Below are 18,315 nucleotides of genomic sequence, written 5' to 3'. Positions count from 1 at the left end.
GGGCCCAAGACATCTAGCAATGAGCGGGACCCAAACCAAACAAAAATTGCATTGCGGAGTTGATTTCCGTCAGCAGTGCGGGGCCCCTGAAAGCGCGGGGTCCACAGCGGTTGTCTCTTTCGCCTTGCCCTAGGGCCGGGCCTTGTAGACTGATACTCAGGGCTCTTGTCGTTTTGAAAATGACTGGCTGAATACAATGGCAAGAACACGAAAAAAGAATTACTACTGTATTCGTGATTGAGACGATAATTACAGTATGGACCGAACAATTTTTCGATTGCTTGCTTAGCGTAATTCCTGTAAATTATATAATTAAATAGTAGTTTTTGTTTTATTCCTTTATATATGTACCGAGAAGGTTTGTTCTTTCTCTCGAAGCTTTGGGTAGTCCTATAACGTAAAACACATCACCCGATATTTTTGTTCTGGGGTGGGTGGGGTGGTGGTGATAGCACTTAAACAAAAACAACATGTGCTATGTCTTACATCGTAGGACTAAAGGTTTGGGGTGTGCTTTGGGATGTTTCGATGAACCTGATTAGAGATTTAAGATTAGAAAATTCCGTAGTTGATCATCACGATGATTGAAACGCTTAATCACACATGCTTTTGTACGATGCTCCTAAATAACCAGGTCTGATAATGGCGGGCTGTTTGCAATACAAGTTTCAATATTAAGTTTATCGATATATAAGAGACACAGAATGTCACAAACAACCTGTGACAGTGCAGAGGATACAGAGGTTAAAGGTTTCATGTCACTTTATGATTTTTTTGTAGTTTAAAATCGGTGCCACAATTAGCTCAAGGACTACTATTGTGTAGTGGTGAAATGAGGTAGTCCTACATTAAGACCTCGACGCTGATATTTATGTTTTGGGCCGTCTAGACGCCCAAAACATAAATATCAGCGTCGAGGTCTTACATGTAGGACTAGAGAAAGGGCATTAAAAAAACCCTCCAACGTTATATTATCGCGAGCGCTATATTATCGCGGCAAACAGGATTTCACGAACAAATTTGAATACGCGCCGTCTGTCGGTTGTTTACAGATGTAAATTGTAGCCAGGAAAGACGCAAGTCTGACAGAACACAACAGCCTGAGAAATGTCAACATTTTTGTTAATTCTACATTAGAAAACAATGACATCACTTTTTTTTGAGGTACAAGCAATTCCATTGATCATCTTTTATAAAACTCTTGTCAAAATTGCTATATCCGCATTGGTCTTGATTACGAAATATACTCATTTTATCGACTGATTTTTGATGATTATAGGTCATATACCGATGGCGATGTACTTGTTCTTACAAGGTTACGCTTGGAATTTCATTCCAAGGTAGCTGATATGGACGAAAACTGACGAAACGTTGCTTATGATTCTACTTATACTTATGAATAGGAAAAGCAATAAAATTGTTTAAAAATTTTAAATCTTTAGTATTTCAGTAAAAATAATATTAATAATATATTAATTTATATATAAAGATTTCTCTGCCCACATTGCACTTAAAATTCATTGAAAGATATATATACTAATTTTTGTTTTAATTTCTACTGTTGTAATCATGGATTTCAACTTAAAAAAATACTTACCTGACTTTAATGTATTAAAATTAATCAATGGATCCATTATTTTTGTGGAAATATTTATCCAGTACTGCAAACGTGGACACTCCATCTTACTGGTAAGATGAAATTTATGTTTATTATATGTGATTGCTACCATAGTTAAGTTTGGCAAATACCGCAGTAATATTAGAGTTGTTAACCCATGGGTCAGCTGCCGTAAGGAATTTTATTGACATGCGATTGGATTGAGAGATTTTGTTTAGATATCGGGGAAAGTCATAAACTTCACAATTTGTAAAAAGGCAGTAATAAGAGAACAGTTTTAATATGTACTGATAACAATATTAAGTACTGCGATAATACAGCATTCCAGGCTAAGATCAATATCATGATAGTGACTATTATATACAAATGGAAAGGTCTGTTTAAGATAAACATAATAGGCAAGCTTAATTTTTAATAGCCTACTTCTGTGAAATGTTATTAGAGAGTGAACATGCCTACTTTCATAGAAACAGCAAGTAAAAAATTAAATATATATTCTTGCTTCATACATTAGGCATATCATTGGCTGTATGGTTGTCCTACAATGTAAGACATATCACATGTTATTTTTGTTTTTGGTCCTATATCTTACTGCCTAAATAATTGGCCTTGTGTAGCACGTTCCTAAGCTGACTAACAAGAGACTGAGTGGTAAAATTTTCATGAATATCTCACACACTTGACAGCCTATATCGACACCCTTCCACAAATTTAAACCTAATTGATTATACTTACTTCGATGACTTTATCCTGATAGAATAAAAATCTAACAGTAGCTAATGGATATTTACCAGTAATTAAAGAAAGTGTTTGGATAACTTCATTTTGTTTAAGATATTTATCATACTTTTAACCAATTTCAGCATTCCAGCTTCCATCATATTCCAACCATCTCAAATGTAGGTCAATGGAACTTGAAAACATGTCCATTTACTTGTGTGAGAATTTGTATTAATTCTAAAAAAGACATCAGAGTAATTAAAGTGCACCTAAATCAACATGACTTTAATTTGTGGAAAAGCTTTGATATGTGTTGCCAATTTTATGAAATATTCTTGAAAATATGGTCTCATTCCAATGTCAGTCAGCATCGGAACATGCTAGACATGGCCATTATTTACGCAGGAAGATGTAGCACCAATACATAAATATCATCTTACATTATTGGGCTAGTTCTATGGTATCACGGTTTTTAATTTTTAATTTTTTTCTGCATAGCAACACCAATCGTGTGCTTATCTTATATATACTACATGACCATAAGTTACTAGTTCTGCATCACTAGTTGATTTCGGGAAGTGAATACACAATTTGTAAAATGCTCCCATGAATATCAATATTTCCAAACATTCCCATGTTCTCAAATAGAATCAATATCTTCTTAATATCGATATTACTCTAACAAATCGGTTTACCTTTTTGTTGTCTGCAAATGCCCAATGATGTTATGCAAGAATCAGATCACATGATTACCGTATTTGTCTTGAAGCAACAGATCGAATCTATAGTAGCATATAAGAGTCAAAATGTGAAGTTTGTTTATTTGTTTGTTTTCTGGTGGCTTTTGCAATTGACATGTGTTGACTTTAATACTTTGTTGTACATGATTTATTACTTTTGTTCAAACACCTAGAGTCTTTTAGACAGTATGTGGTCAACATCAATGTTCATGCCCATGTTGATGGGTCCATTCTCACTGACAATCCCAGTAGCACTCCCCTATCATAGGTGGTTGCTGATGGAGTGGGAGGAGGAGGGCAAAACTCCAGGGGCGGAAAATTTGCTCAACGGAGGCTCAGAAGACTGAATCTTCCCATGCTATTGAATAGTGTAAAATAGATGATATAATACAGCTTAAAAGTACTAGGTCTTAAAGCACAACTGAAATAATCCTCTCAGCTACAAGATTATATAATTCTCTACCTGACCTCAGGTCACAATTAGCATTTTCTAATAAAAAAACCTATTACCTAATGGAAAATAACTTCTAGAATGATCCTGATGTTTACAAAATAAAAACCAAAATACTCTCCCATGAGAAGAGCCTCTTTACTCAGTGACTGCCTTGAAGTCATGGTTTTTAATTTGGGGCATTGTACAAGTTTAGTGCGTGACATACTTCATCACTTTTCTCCATCTAGGTCTCAAGCATTACAGGTTACCTTAGCCTCACCTCACACAACCAAGAAGATGTTGCTTGTTCTCCAGTACTGTCATCTATTTTACACTATTTGATGGCATGTCAAGATTCAGTCTTCTGAGCCTCCGTTGAGTAAATTTTCTGCCCCTGGACTTTGTCCTCCTCCTCCCATTCCATTATCAACCTGGACCAGAGCTCCAGTATCTGATATTGCTGCTTTGGGAATGACACAGCACCATCTCATATGTATAGACTGGATAGCCTTTGTTGACACTCGGCAGTTAGTGAGCAATATCGTTGCTGTGACTGCATTGTTGGACTTTCATTCTCTCTGGCTATCTTCCAACAGACAGAACATAGCTTATCTTCTCCCAATCCGAATATGTTTAATGTTTGCCCACTGGACCATCTGCACCCATTTGAGACACCAAAAGGTTACCTCATCATGCTCGCTGATACCTTTTGTCATCATGGGAGAGAGGATATCAGACATAACAAGGACTTACAGATCTTACTTTCCAAGTTTGAGTATACATGGCCAAAAATGTTAACCTTATGCCCGAAGTGGAACCTATCTTGGGTACTAACCTGGCTGAACAAGACACCTTTTGAACCAATTTCAAGGACATCTCTGGCGCACCTTTCCTACAAGGCCTGCTTCCTCATGGTGTTAGTGATGGCAGGCAGAATTAGAGAAATACATGCCCTATCAGCAGACCTGAATTACATGCAGTTCCGATATGGCAGGTCAGTCTTACTTTTGATGGCAGCCATCTTCATTGCCAAGAAACATCTCACTTCCATGGGTAACCAGACTTTTGTCATGAAACCTGTCTCATCTGGACACATCAACTGAAGGCCACCTACAAGACCCAGTCTGGGCTTTGAAGTAGTACCTTAATAAAACAGCTTTTCTATCGAGGGAGATGAATTACATGCAGTTCCAATAAGACAGGTCAATCTTTCTTACTTTTGGCAGCCATTTTCATCGCCAAGAACCATCTCACTTCCATGGGTAACCAGACTTTTGTCATGAAACCTCTGTCTCATCTGGACATATCAACTGAAGGCCACCTACAAGACCCACTTCGGGCTTTGAAGTGGTACCTTAATAAAACAGAGCCTTTTTGTTGAGGGAGATCATGCCTCTTTCTACCATTCAAGACAAGACCTAAAGAGATCTAAGCACAGACTATCTCATCCAGGATTAAGTGCATTATTCACTCAGCATATTGGAAATAACTTATACATTTTGGCTCATGAGCTTAGAGCAGTTGCCACCAGTCTAGCATTTGACTGGAACTGGTTCCTAACTGACATCATGCAGGCTGTGGTTTGGACATTGAAATACACATTCTCTAACCTTTTATCGACAAGATTTGTCATCCCAAAGGTCCCAATTTGATCTGGTTGGACTTATATCTGCAGCTCAACAGGTCACCCTTCCAAGTTGATCAACAGCTTCTTAAGATTTGGCTTCTGGATTTGCAGGGGATGGTGAATTTTTTCTGTTGGAAGCCGCACCCTGACAGATGGAGTCTCCTCTAGTTTGGTAACCTAGAAACTGTCTTTCATACCTTAGGGGACCATAGATGGCATCTCCAGGGTAAGGGGATGTATCTCCCTCCACCTCTTACCTATTTTCATAAGGTAATATGATTGGGCAACATATTTGAAGAAGAAACCAATTTTTCCTAGTAAAATATGTTTCTTTGAGAATACTTGCCCAGTCATAATACACATACACCCTCCCAGCCTCCCCACAGTTATATCCATAGAGAGTGTGCCTTCTGCTCCAGTAGTAATTGATATATTCTTACACTTTGCTGCCAAGTCATATTTGTAAGGGGAGATCAATCTGCCTAACCACCACATAGTTTGGCAGACAGCTTTTAGCTCCCTTTAGCTTAAAGTGGTATTTGGGAGGGTTGGATTTGCAATGTAGTAGTAGTTCTCCTAAGGTATTATGATTGGGTCTGTATTCTCGAAGAAACATATTTTACTAGGAAAAATTGTTGTAATTTTAGATGAAATTGATTTCAGTGGAGTTTGATTTCTGCAATTTTAAGTTACTTGGTAATGTATTCTGGAAAATTCCAGTGGTTTCAACCAGTAGTGAGAGTATTATAGATTATAAAGGAGGTAATCTTCACTCATAAAAGGATTAGAGGGGGACAATGCTGGATTGCTTTTCGCTGAACACTGCAACAGATGTAATGAAATTCCAATAATTTAAGGATCATACTGTATGATACCTTCCTAAGTTTATGGAACTTTAGCCTCCTAATAAATTGCAATATTTAGTACAGGGTAGAAACATGATTTAATTGGTTTTCAATTATTTCTCATCAGTTTCCTTATTTGGACTGTTTGCTCATTATGGTGGCGATTTACAGTTTTGTATTTTGCATAAGGTTAGAGTTTTAAAGAAAAAGAATTTCCCCAGCTTTCCTCACTGGTTATACTGGCTATTTAAAAAAGACCTTGTATATCTTAGGTATAATTCAAAGAACCTTTAATTCCCGTTATTTTGATGTATGATTGATGGGTGTAATATGAGTTATAGAGTATACAGCTTGGCCTTACTCCAGATGTGCACCTTTCAAAAAAGTGCTTGCTCTACTTGGTCATTTTCACTTCCTGAACTTCAGAGGTAATTTGTATAAAAAAGAGCCGATAATTTTTCTTTACATTTTATATATTTGGTAATTCATTCATTGCACTTTCAGAAGCTGGTATTGTGTAGTCTGGCAAAATTCATTTTCCCTATTTTAACAGCTGCTGTGGATAGTGTACTTTAGACTAATTCAGGCTGATTTTTTAGCAAGGGAGCAGTCATTTTAGTTATCAGTGTGCTTAAATCATGTAGTTTCCAAAAGTACAATATCCAAAGAAATATCATTCACATTACATTAATGTAGCATAGAGGTATGCCACCATTCTCTCCATTGTGCATGTTTTAAATGCAAACAGCTTCACCGTACATATGTCACTCTCTCAGAAGTACATAATAACTGGTGAGCGCCCCCATAATAACTGGTGAGCACCCCCTATTGATCGAATTCAGTAGAATTTTCCAGAGTATCATAAATCCTGTGATGTATAAAGTGGTGACCTTCAGGCTCCACTGAAATCAGTTTGACCTGTATTTCCTGGTGAAAATGACAACACTGTACAAATATCTTATGACTTATCAATTGATAACATGGGCACTTTCATTGATATATTGGAGAATAATTCATTTGTTTGTTGATGACATTTTTTTGTGTATGTGTATTCAAGAAAAATGAGGAAATCTGAGCACATGAAGCCATGGTTGATTGTCGCTTGTGACATTGTCTCCTGCAGGGCTAATCAGATTTTGTTTTCTTCAAGTACGTTAACCGTTCATAATATCTTAGGAGAACTACTATAACCTCACAAATCTAGCATTACCAGATTAAAACTTTTTAGATAAAAACATATTAATAAGTGCAGATCTTATGTGTGATATATAGAAACTCATTTAATGTTGCTGTGTAATTTCCACTATGACTGGATTCATACAGGTAAGTTTTCTAAATTATCTTGTCATAGCATCCACTTTATAGTTATATACATGACTCTTTAATGATTTAACTTGTATGGCACATCATTGGGCCTTTCCTACAGGTAAAATTGTCTCATGATCGATATTGAAGTGTCTGAAGGAGGCTGCTCTGAATCAAGCTGCATTATAATGCATGCTAGAAGCTGTGGCCAAGATGTCCAGGCATTCACTTTCAGTAGCAATGGCTTTATTGGCAGAACTTCAACTCATCTGTCTTGACATTGCGCTGAATTATAGTAAAGACCTTCTGAGGGCAGCTCCCTTGGAAGGGAAGAGCCTCTTTGGAGGATTCATCCCCACTGTTGCTTCACAAGATTTGAAGGCTCATCAATCAAGATCATTACACCTGCTCTTGGACCATTACAGTTGGCCAGGAAATGTTCTAATGCAAATTGCCCCCAATGGTCATCTGCTAATTCTTGAAGCAGATGCAGCCGCAGACTAATAGACAACCTCACATGAGACCTCCTCCTCATCAGTCAGGTCTTCAATGTGGAACTCACTGAATAGGCTCTAGGAGGAAGTTTTCCAACCCACCTTCCTTGCCCAAGGTGGGGGTGGGGGTTAATGGCCTTAGGGACTCGCACACACCCCTGCCTTAAATTCCTCTCAAAGATATCCTCGTAGGTGCTCAACTAGGCTTCTATTCAGAGGCTTGGTCAAGCATCATGGACAATAGGTATTTCCTTTCTATTGCATGCATGTATTACCAACTTGTTTTGGGAACAACCCTGTCTATCAAGGACCCACATGTTCTTTCAACAGTCAAATCTGATAAAATTAAGGAAAGAGGTGCACACCCATTTGCAGAAATGTGCAGTTGAAATGGTCCTAAATGATCAGTCTCCTGAATTCTACTCCCAAATCTTCCTGGTCATCAAGAAAAGTGTGAATTTTGTATCATTATTGATCTCTTTCAGTTAGACTGGTTTCTTTTGGAGAAACATTTCAAGATGGAGAGCACTTCATCAGTTTGGAACATGATGCATCCACAAGACTGGGCGTTCTCCATTGAACTTCAGGATGCCTATTTGCATATCCTGATTTTTCATCCAAAATGGAAATACCTCTGGTTTTGCTTGGAGCAGGAAGTCTTTCAGTTCCAGTCTTTGCCATTCAGAATGGCTTCTGCACCCAGTCTTCACAATCTTGAGAAGTCAGAACTCATTCCATCTCAGGACATCAGGAGTCTTGCTACCAGGGGCAACTAAGCCACCTAAAAAATGTAAACTTCTCCTTCTTCTGTTAGGAAAGTGAAAATGACTTGGCCCTGTGAGTTTCTAGAGAAACATTGATGACCATCATTTTAGAGATGCTCCCTCGCCTTGGCTAGGTTAGTTCCTTTGTTTTGTTATATAGCTCAATGCAAAATGTAGGCTTCAAGCCATCAAATAGTTGGTGTTGATATCAATTGCTCTGGCAAGCAAACTCTTGCACGTTCACAGGCATTTGGTTTGATAGCTGACTGACCATTAAGCCTTTCCTGAGTAAGTAAGGAACTGTTACTGCCCAATTTCTGCAAGTTATCTTTTGATGATAAAAACATACAATTGTATTTTAAGAATAGAATTAGTAACATGAATATTTTAACTGCAGCATGTACATTGTTTTCTTCATAAAAATCAGTTTGGAACTTAAGTGAACATGTAATGTGGAAAAAATGGCAGACATCACTGTGTCTGGGAAGTGCCACTTTATTAGGTTGTCTCTCTTCGTGAACCATTGGACAAATATATTCAGGAAAATATACAATTCACTGAAATCAGAGTCTAACTATTATGGTATTAAAGATTTAAAGATTTAGCATTGAATGCTAGTACGTAGGTCGGAAACATACAGGACAATGCTTTGTTTTGGAATTCAAGAGATGCTGTAAAGTCAAGGTTGTATTCCGAGTTCACTCATTTTTGTGAAAATATGAAGAAGAAAAAAAAGAGCAGAGCAAATACTATTTAACCAGTGCTTAACATTACGCCTAGTACACAGACAAATAATAAAACCTTATATTGCAATCCTATCAGTGGACTGTTGTAATGAAGCTATGAAGTGAGTGGTTTCTTTAAGAAAACCCCCTTTTCTAAAAATAGATGCATTTGCATGTTGGCTGTGTCAATTTGGTTGAAGAAAAGGGTTTAGTTCATTCATATACTGACTTGAATTCTTCAGTGTGCTGTCTACAAACAGTTACGGTATAGTTTTATCAGCGACAAAGAAATTAGGATGAACAGTATGATCTGAAAGATGTGTGTATTTGATTTTATTTACATTTGCACTGGTGGATGAATCAGGACAGATTCATGACTGGGGTCCCCATGTGTGTAGCTGATCCAAACTCCTATCGGTCTGGGGCATCTCACTTCGAGCCAGAGGGCATAATTCTCCAGGGTCATTGGTCTTGGGACGAATCATCTCATCATGTCAACAACCTAGAAATGAAAACCATATTTCTAGTGCTGCAAAGGTGCATTGCCAGAATAAGGGGTCAGTGTGTCATGGTTTCTGACAACATGTCCATTGTAGCATATATCTGACATCAAGGAGGTACATATGCTTGAAGGTATGGAATCTCCTTTGCTGGGCTACCTAAGAGAGCATATAGAATTCGTCACATTCTGGGGAAGAGGAACATTTTAGCAGCAGTCTGTCCAGGTCAGGCAAAATAGTTCTCATGGAAGTCCCCATCCTCACTGTGGGGAAATTCCCTTGTGGACTTGTTTGCAACCAGGCTCAACAACAGACTTCACTATTACATCTCTCCAGTCCAAGACCAGAGAGCATTGGCAGTGGATGCATTAAGCTTTCAGTAGGAGCATGTTCACACCTTTCCACCATTACGATCACAAGATGAAGTTCTAAAAAAAAAGTCAGAATTTCACTGCTTGTATCATTTTCATAGCCCCATTGTGGCCCCAATGATTGTGGTTCAGCAATATTCTATACCTGTTGATAGATCAACCCAGGTCTCTACCTCACAGGATGGATCTTATACCACACAGGGGATCCATTTTACACAACAGCCCACACATTCTCCACCTTCATGCTTGGTTCATCTCAAGCAGTCTATTCACCAGAAAAAGGTTTTCATGCCAGGTTGCCAGTTGCATCATTCAAGCCAGGAGAGTTTCATCATCCAAGGTCTATGATGCCAGGTGGAGAATCTTCTGTGATTGATGCAGTAGGAAACATGCTGATTCTTGTGTCACTCTGTAGCTTCTGCTGCTGGTTACCTTTTGTTCTTTTTTGAGAACAGAAGATGTTCATTATCAGCTAATGAGTGCTCTAGAGCTGCCATTTGCAACACACTTAAATTCTCTTGGGGTTCAGCATTCAGTTCAGATTTGCAGCTTGACAGTGTCTTAAATGTTTTTAGCTGCAGAGACCTGTTTCCCACTCTTTTATGCTCTGTAAACCTTTGAGTGAGGCATCCTTTCAGGACCTCACACTGAAGACTGTTTTTACTTGCTTTGGCTAGAAGGCACAGCAATATTTATGCATTGTCTGTTGGTACTGGCTGTCTCCAGTTTAATGGGAATTATAAATCGGTTATTTTCCTTTGTCAGTCAGTTACCTTTGGTAGCTCCATCACCTATAGAGATTAAAATTTGTTCTGATGGTGATCAAGTTGTGCTTTTATGCCCAGTTAGAGCACTGTGTTTCTATTTATGAAGCTTGCTGCCTCATGGATCTATCAGAATCACTCTTCCTTGGAGGATGTAATGAAGGCAACATTTGGGCAATCCCATACTGCCTTCTCCTCCTTCTATCTCCATTTGTTAGCTCAACAAAGTACAGGATTTTGTTTTCTCTGGAACCTTAGTTATGGCACAACATGTGGCCCAGAGAAAAAAGTGGATATCTCTATCTAATGGTGAGTACTTCCCATTTTTGTCTGTTTTTGATCAGGTTTAAAACACAGCCTATCAAACCTCGGGGCCATCCATTTAGTATGTACGCATGGAGGGGTGAGGGGAGTTAACCCAAATACATACGCTTACATTTGGGGGGGGTCTACTGATAATATACGTACACATAGGAAACAAAGGTCGGGGGTGAAACCTCGATAATAATTTGTCTAATATGTAACCTGTTTGACTGGGTTCAGTTGGAGCTTGAATTTTAGCGGACACTAGACAAACTTTTTAAAGTTATGCAGCTTATTTCTTTGATGCAGCCAGACATTCAGTGTCGGTGGACTATCTGTTTCATTAAACACATTAATATTATTAATCCTTGATCATTTCTGTGATTAAATATAGGTTGTTCTATAGAATTGGGGGGGTGGCATCAAGTGTACATACTCAGGTGGGTGTGTAAAAAAATACACGTGTATAGGGAGGGGTGAGGGGTCAAGCTTTGCCAGATTTTTGCGTACATACTAAATGGATGGCCCCCTAACTGACGAATTCAGCTGTGTAATAGTAGTGGGTAAGGTTAAAATGTATTTTGTTGGGTGATTAAAATACTTACCCATATCTATTACTAAATACTGCTCTGATGTCCTGTCAGACATTCGTCCATGAAAAAGATGACTGTTTCTGCACAAGTTTTTCTAGTTATGTTTTGTGCTAAAAACAGTAAGCACATACAGCTTAATTCGTAGCATAGTCAGTTGTTGATTGTAAGACTGCTGGTTCCTACATTAAGAGGCCATCTTTACATGTGACAAGTCCAGTTTACAGCCCTTTAAACAGTATTAGTTACTGACATGTTTAAAGATGACCAAAACAGTATATTATATGATCTTTGAGATGAATCATTATCTGATCGGATGGTAATGATCTGAAGAATGTGGAGCATGAAGCAATTATGAAAAATATGTGTCACTTGTAGAATTACTGTCAGTTGAGCATAAAACAGATATGACTTTATTAATTTCATCAGAAGAAAATGAAGGCAGAGGCCCTTTATTATGAAATTTGTAGCCAGAAAATATGGACAGCGATGGTTTAGAAAACTCCAAACTCAAGGATATTGTTTAATTTTTTAATACCATTTAAGAAATTACTTAATCTGTGACTGATTCTTAATGCATGAAGTAATCCACATATCATTGTACATTCTTATAAACTAAAATACAGTACTATACTTTAAGTTTCTTTTCTTTTTAAAAAGTTATACTGTGTCAATATGCTTTGGAAAAGCATGAAGAAGATTTGAAACAGATCTTGCAGGAAGAGGATGTTGAGAATCACTATTCAGTCTCTTTTGAGTAAGTAAATAAATCTGCAGTAACAAGGCATGTGTGAAAGAATAGTTGATTTATGCAGTGCTCACTTGCTCAATAACAAGGCGTGTGTATAAGATTACTTTATTCGCTTGTTTGCAGTCATCACTAAGTAGAATGGCGTGTGTATAAGAATACTTTATTTGCTTGTTTGCAGTCATCACTAAGTAGAATGGCATGTATATAAGATTACTTTATTTGCTTGTTTGCAGTCATCACTAAGTAGAATGGTGTGTGTATAAGATTACTTTATTTGCTTGTTTGCAGTCATCAGTAAGTAGAATCGCGTGTGTATAAGATTACTTTATTTGCTTGTGTACACTGCTCACTTACTCACTAGCAAGGCATGTTTTTATGACTCTATGGTCTTAACACATTAATTTCTAGTGACAACTTTACGGGGCAATAGGTAGTAGCCTACTGCCGAGCTCTATAGTGTCATGGTCATGCATGATACACTAAAATGGGTGGTATTATAGAAAGGTAGACAGATGTAGCTCTACAATGATACCAAATAATCTGGAATATCTAGTTGCACTACAGAATACAGATAGAAAAACCTCATTTTTTGGACCTGACTTTTTTTAACCCAAAATTTGCCCGTGGTCGGAATCTGATTTTGTGTCTGAATTTTAGACTCTCTGGTCTCAGATCTAAGGCAAACCGGTATGAACTGCAAACAGACAGATGAGCCTTTGCAAAAAGTAGGATAAAATGGGCATTTGGAATAAAGAGTGGTCTCCATACAAAAACAATGGCTCCGTTTAGCAAAAAAAAAAAAAAAAGAAGTCCAACTTTTACCTTCTGCTCATGTGCGAGTCAAATAGCCAACGAAAATCGATGTTTCTAACACCACTAGGCAGTATGTTATTGAAAGATGACCAGGGATTTGGTGTTTTCGAGTCTGTTCAGAGATAGCCTTCAAAATGTGTTTCCTACTAGATTTTTAGGCAAAAATGACAAAAAGCTCCAGGGGTTAATATGTTAAACTAAGTGACAGAAAAAGTGAAACCTATCAAGTTTTGTAAAGGCCAACAACTAATTTATTTCCCTAGAATAAAAAGTGAAAATTTAAAAATATTGTGAATTAAATCCCAAATAATCCTACAAGATCTATCACAAGTCTAAATGTATGAAGTTCCAACTGAATTCCTGTGGTATTCCAATTAAATTGAATGTGTTGATGTGTCTGTATGTAAACTTATTATGTAATTCAATATAAGTTGGAAATGCATGAGTTCAGAATGCAAAATATTTGTCACCTTTGTCATAAAATCTATATCAAATGTTTAAAAAAATCATGTCTATATTTCTATATATGGCAATGAAGTTGTTAAAATCTCTTTCCATTTAGGTTTAGAGGTGACAAGTCTTCTCACCTGAGTGTCAGTGAATGTAAAAACATGTTTATATCTAACATTTTCAAACCTCTGTCAAAATATTCTTTCCTTTTTACTTTATCTTTTCCACCACCCTATACAAATTTATGGAAAAGTACATCTATCTCTTGAAGCTTGGCTTTAGATGAACTTAGAAATAGGTGAGTTATGTTAGATAGTGCCAAGCTTTTCACAACTACAATTTTTCCAAATGGGGTACTGTAAGTGATCTTTTTGACCACAGTAAAAGTAAAGATCTGTTAAAATTTCTAGTTCATTCTGTGTAAATGTTCCATCTTGTTCAGTAAAATTTTGCATCATCGTGCTTGTATAGTTTCTACTTTCTACATTATAGAAATATTAGAAAAAACCTTTCCTCATCTTCAATCCATTTTGCTCTAGAGCTTACTCTAACCCCTTTCATTTTTTTGGCACAAATTTCCACTGACTGACTCTTTTTACTTTCTAATTCATGTCGCTTATCTATATTGTATTTTCTCTTCTTAAATAATAATCTCATTTGTATTTTGATATTTCTATTGAGCTTGTTGTCTTTTCTTATTCCCTCTTATTTGTACCAAAAGAATTTTAAAAGAAATAAGTAGCCATTAATGGAGAATCTAATCACGAAGCTGTTGATTGTTCAAGTATATAATTTGCTGTGGGAGACATATTTGTTCTGGCACTCATGAATTGAGTATGTATTCTAAATCTTTCAAGAGAGAAGTGTTAAAATTTCCCATATTTTCTGATTCTTTTCTTCTGTTTTCTGTTATTTGGACTAGAGAATGGTCTGTTCTATAACCTGGTTTCATAGAGGTATCATTTACCATTGTAAAAAGAGTTTCTGAAACTTGGAAGAAATCTACCTTGCCCACTTGCTGGGGTTATTCTTTCTCCAAATGTGCCATTTTGAATCCGTATTTCTTTCTCACCTGATATCAGTTAGTTTATATTTGGTACAAATATCAGAAACTGCATCTCTTGCCTTTGGGTTATATAGTGAAATGTAATTATATGTTTCAAAACAAATATCAGTAACTGCATCTATTGCCTTTGGGTTATATAGTGAATTGTAATTATATGTTTCAAAAACAAATATTAGTAACTGCATCTATTGCCTTTGGGTTATATAGTGAATTGTAATTATATGTTTCAAAACAAATATCAGTAACTGCATCTCTTGCCTTTGGGTTATATAGTGAATTGGAATTATATGTTTCAAAACAAGATCAGTAACTGCATCTATTGCCTTTGGGTTTTATAGTGAGTTGTAATTATATGTTTCAAAACAAATATCAGTAACTGCATCTCTTGCCTTTGGGTTATATAGTGAATTGGAATTATGTTTCAAAACAAATATCAGTAACTGCATCTATTGCCTTTGGTTTTTATAGTGAGTTGTAATTATATGTTTCAAAACAAATATCAGTAACTGCATCTATTGCCTTTGGGTTATATAGTGAGTTGTAATTATATGTATCAACAGCTCGAGTCATAACTGGATCGAAGTCCCCTCCAATAATTATATGCTGACTTTTTAAGTCCTTCACATCAGGCCTCACTTCAGTGTAGAAATATGGTGTGTCAACATTAGGACCATAAATCTTTATCAGTGTGTACCTGTAATTTTGAGTTGAAATACCTAAAACTACATGTATCTTGTCGCCATTTAGATCTACCTTTATTCTGTATATGGTAAACTGAAAGGTATTGTTCAGAATAGCTACTCCACTTGAATTGGATGCAGCAGAATTGAAGATACATTCATAACCCAAGATGATCTACTATGTCTCCCATCATTTTACAGAATGTGTATCTTGCCATAGATATTTAGTATTCCTTCTTTTTTAGGTTATTCAAAACATCCTTTTTGATTGGGTCACTCATGGCAATTCTTAGATGCAATTCTTACTGAGACATCTATTGTCTTTATTAAAAATTTCTTCATATTTGACTTGTCCAGTATGCTACTTATATAATTTGCAGAGACATTCTTATCCAAAACTGCAATAGTGAACATTTAATTTTTTTCCTTTGGTTACATATAAAAAGAAAGTTTGCATTGTTAGTAAGAAAGAGAGAGAAAAGAGGAAAGAGAAAGACGTAAACATAGCAACAGGTGATGTCTGAAACAAAATGTAACACAGATTGTCAAAGGTCAGTCCAGAAAATGTTTCAAAAATAGTAAAGCTGATGCCCAATAATTTAGTAAGAGTATTTTTTGTGATTGTTGTGGTTGTTGTTTTGCCTTGAAAATAGGTAACTTATCTTTTTAGTCTTAAAAGCTTTGTAGTATAGAAATTAAAAAAAAAATCTTATTGAATCAGAATGATGTAGCTTGTGTAGTATATGCTTCATTGTTGTTCACTTGATATTATTAAAAAGGGGATTTTTTTTTGTTGGCTTGCTAACAGATACTCCTACTAAACCCCCTTTTACAGCCAGTTTATCCGTTATATGATCCACATCATAGAAGTGGATTTTATGTGCTTTCCAATCAAGCAGTAAGCCTTTAAATGATTTGGATTTTAAAAAATAGCATGCTGGTTTTCTGACTCTCTTTGTAAATACACATGCTAGAACTCAAGATATTCTGAATAATTATATACAGTTTTGCATGGTTAAGAAGAGTTATCTTCCTTGTCCAGATTTAAGAAGGATTGATAGTAAACAAGTTGTTTTACAAACAATTTAACAAAGTTAAATATCTAACATGTGACATGTGGAATTGAAAAGAAATTGCATCATAATTATTTATAACAACTTTTGTTACATTCATGGCCAGATTGCATTATTCTGACTGATTTTACTTGGGGTCTTTTAGTTTTGAGAGGTCTTCTCTCATCCAGTGTTTTCATTTTTTTCTTCCAATTTTCATTTTTCCAGATATTCTTCCATCAAAAAAATCACACAGATTCTACAGATTCGTATGTTGCTTTTGTTATATCTCCCTTTATCACAAAGTTTGAACCCTTTAAAGTCTTCCTCATTTTAATGATTTCCAGTCAATTCCTTTCGGAGATAAACTGATAGATCACAGGTCTGTCTGATTCAGAAACATGGCTCATGTTTATTATGTTTACAAAATAAATGCTACTGGTCAGGTATACTTGATTTTTGACAAGGTCAAGTACAAAATAAAGATGTACATAACATTCATTCATTTAAACAAAGCAAACAAATAATGCAAATTAAATTTACATAACAATGTGTATAAGAATAAGTTTATTTGCTTTTATGCACTGCTCACTCAGTAACAAAGCATGTTTATAAGAATACTATATTTGCAGTGCTCACTCAGCACTAAGCAGCATATACCAAAATCTGCCATCATATGCATGGATGTATAAATATTTTTGAATCCGCTTTTTACGGTTCAGCTCACTACAGAAAACAAACAAGTGAAAGCAATAATAACTTTGAGAAACTTTCAGCCAGCTTTGCAATACAAGGAGTAAATTATCATTAGAAGTTTGAGAAACTTGCAGTGGCTTCACAGTAAAGTTGCACTTGGTATTAAATTTAAAAAAAAATATTTCCTCATTTCCTATTTTGGTTGATCTTGAATAATTATAGTTCTGTTTATTAGACATGCTTGAAAAGATCTCACAAGAAAAGTAATGTTTACTTGAAATGCACCTGGTTAAGTAAATGTTTTATATTGAAATTGCAGATTGCTTAATATTAAGCTAAAGTAATAAATATAATTAAAAATTAATATTGTCAGAATCTTCATTTAAGACCTGCACTGAAGTTACTTAGAGAACATTACTTTTGCATTTTTTTTTGTAAAGATATTTTGAAAGGATTGTTGAATGCTGATCCTAGCAAAGCAACAAGTAAATTATTTTTTCTTTCTTTGTGAACTGCCTTATATGGAATTTGTAGTAAAGTGATTGTAAATCTTTTACATAGACTAAACCATAGGGTAGCAGCTGAAATTCAGAAACTATTTGCTGGCAGGGGCAACCATACCTTTCCACTGATAACAACAAAATTTAATAAATGTGATTAAAAATCAAAATTATTAAGACAGTTACTTGTGTACTTTTGTTGAATATAGGTTTGTGTGGTACAAATTCAATATTGATTGACAGTTTAGTAGATACCTTAGTAAACGCAAAGCATGGTAGCTAGCAGATAAGGCGGGGAGAGTGGTTAAGTTAGAACATCAATTTATGAAGTAAAGGCATGAAGTCAAACAATTATGAGGATTATTTATAAACAGCTTATATGTTAAAATTAAACAGTATCAGATTAGCCATCATTTGGCATTGGATAATAGTAGATATCAATGAAGAAATTGGGAGATACACTATTGCCTGTAAGTGTTGATATCTCACCTGAAATTTAGCACAGATA

The 18,315-nt window shown here is 35.9% G+C and overlaps 1 protein-coding gene across 2 annotated transcripts in view; it reads left to right on the top strand.

Annotated features, from left to right (window-relative positions):
* The first annotated feature begins 642 nt into the window (after positions 1-642).
* The window catches only part of LOC149787822 (DNA helicase MCM9-like), a 198,334-nt gene continuing 180,661 nt past the window's right edge, over positions 643-18,315 (top strand). Inside the window, exons 1-2 of one of the 2 annotated variants that reach the window (XM_089974035.1) lie at positions 643-750; positions 12,460-12,556. In XM_089974035.1, coding sequence (XP_089830161.1) covers positions 705-750; positions 12,460-12,556 — 143 coding nt within the window. In that variant the 5' untranslated portion in view covers positions 643-704. Of the gene's footprint in view, positions 751-12,459; positions 12,557-18,315 lie in introns of those variants that run through there. The other variant, XM_089974037.1, reaches the window with a different exon arrangement.

Source organism: Sinohyriopsis cumingii, chromosome 11 (genome assembly GCF_028554795.1).
Source record: "Sinohyriopsis cumingii isolate HCF-2022 chromosome 11, ASM2855479v2, whole genome shotgun sequence".
Classification (NCBI taxonomy): Eukaryota; Metazoa; Mollusca; class Bivalvia; order Unionida; family Unionidae; genus Sinohyriopsis; species Sinohyriopsis cumingii.
This window is presented reverse-complemented; position numbering and strand designations above follow the sequence as displayed.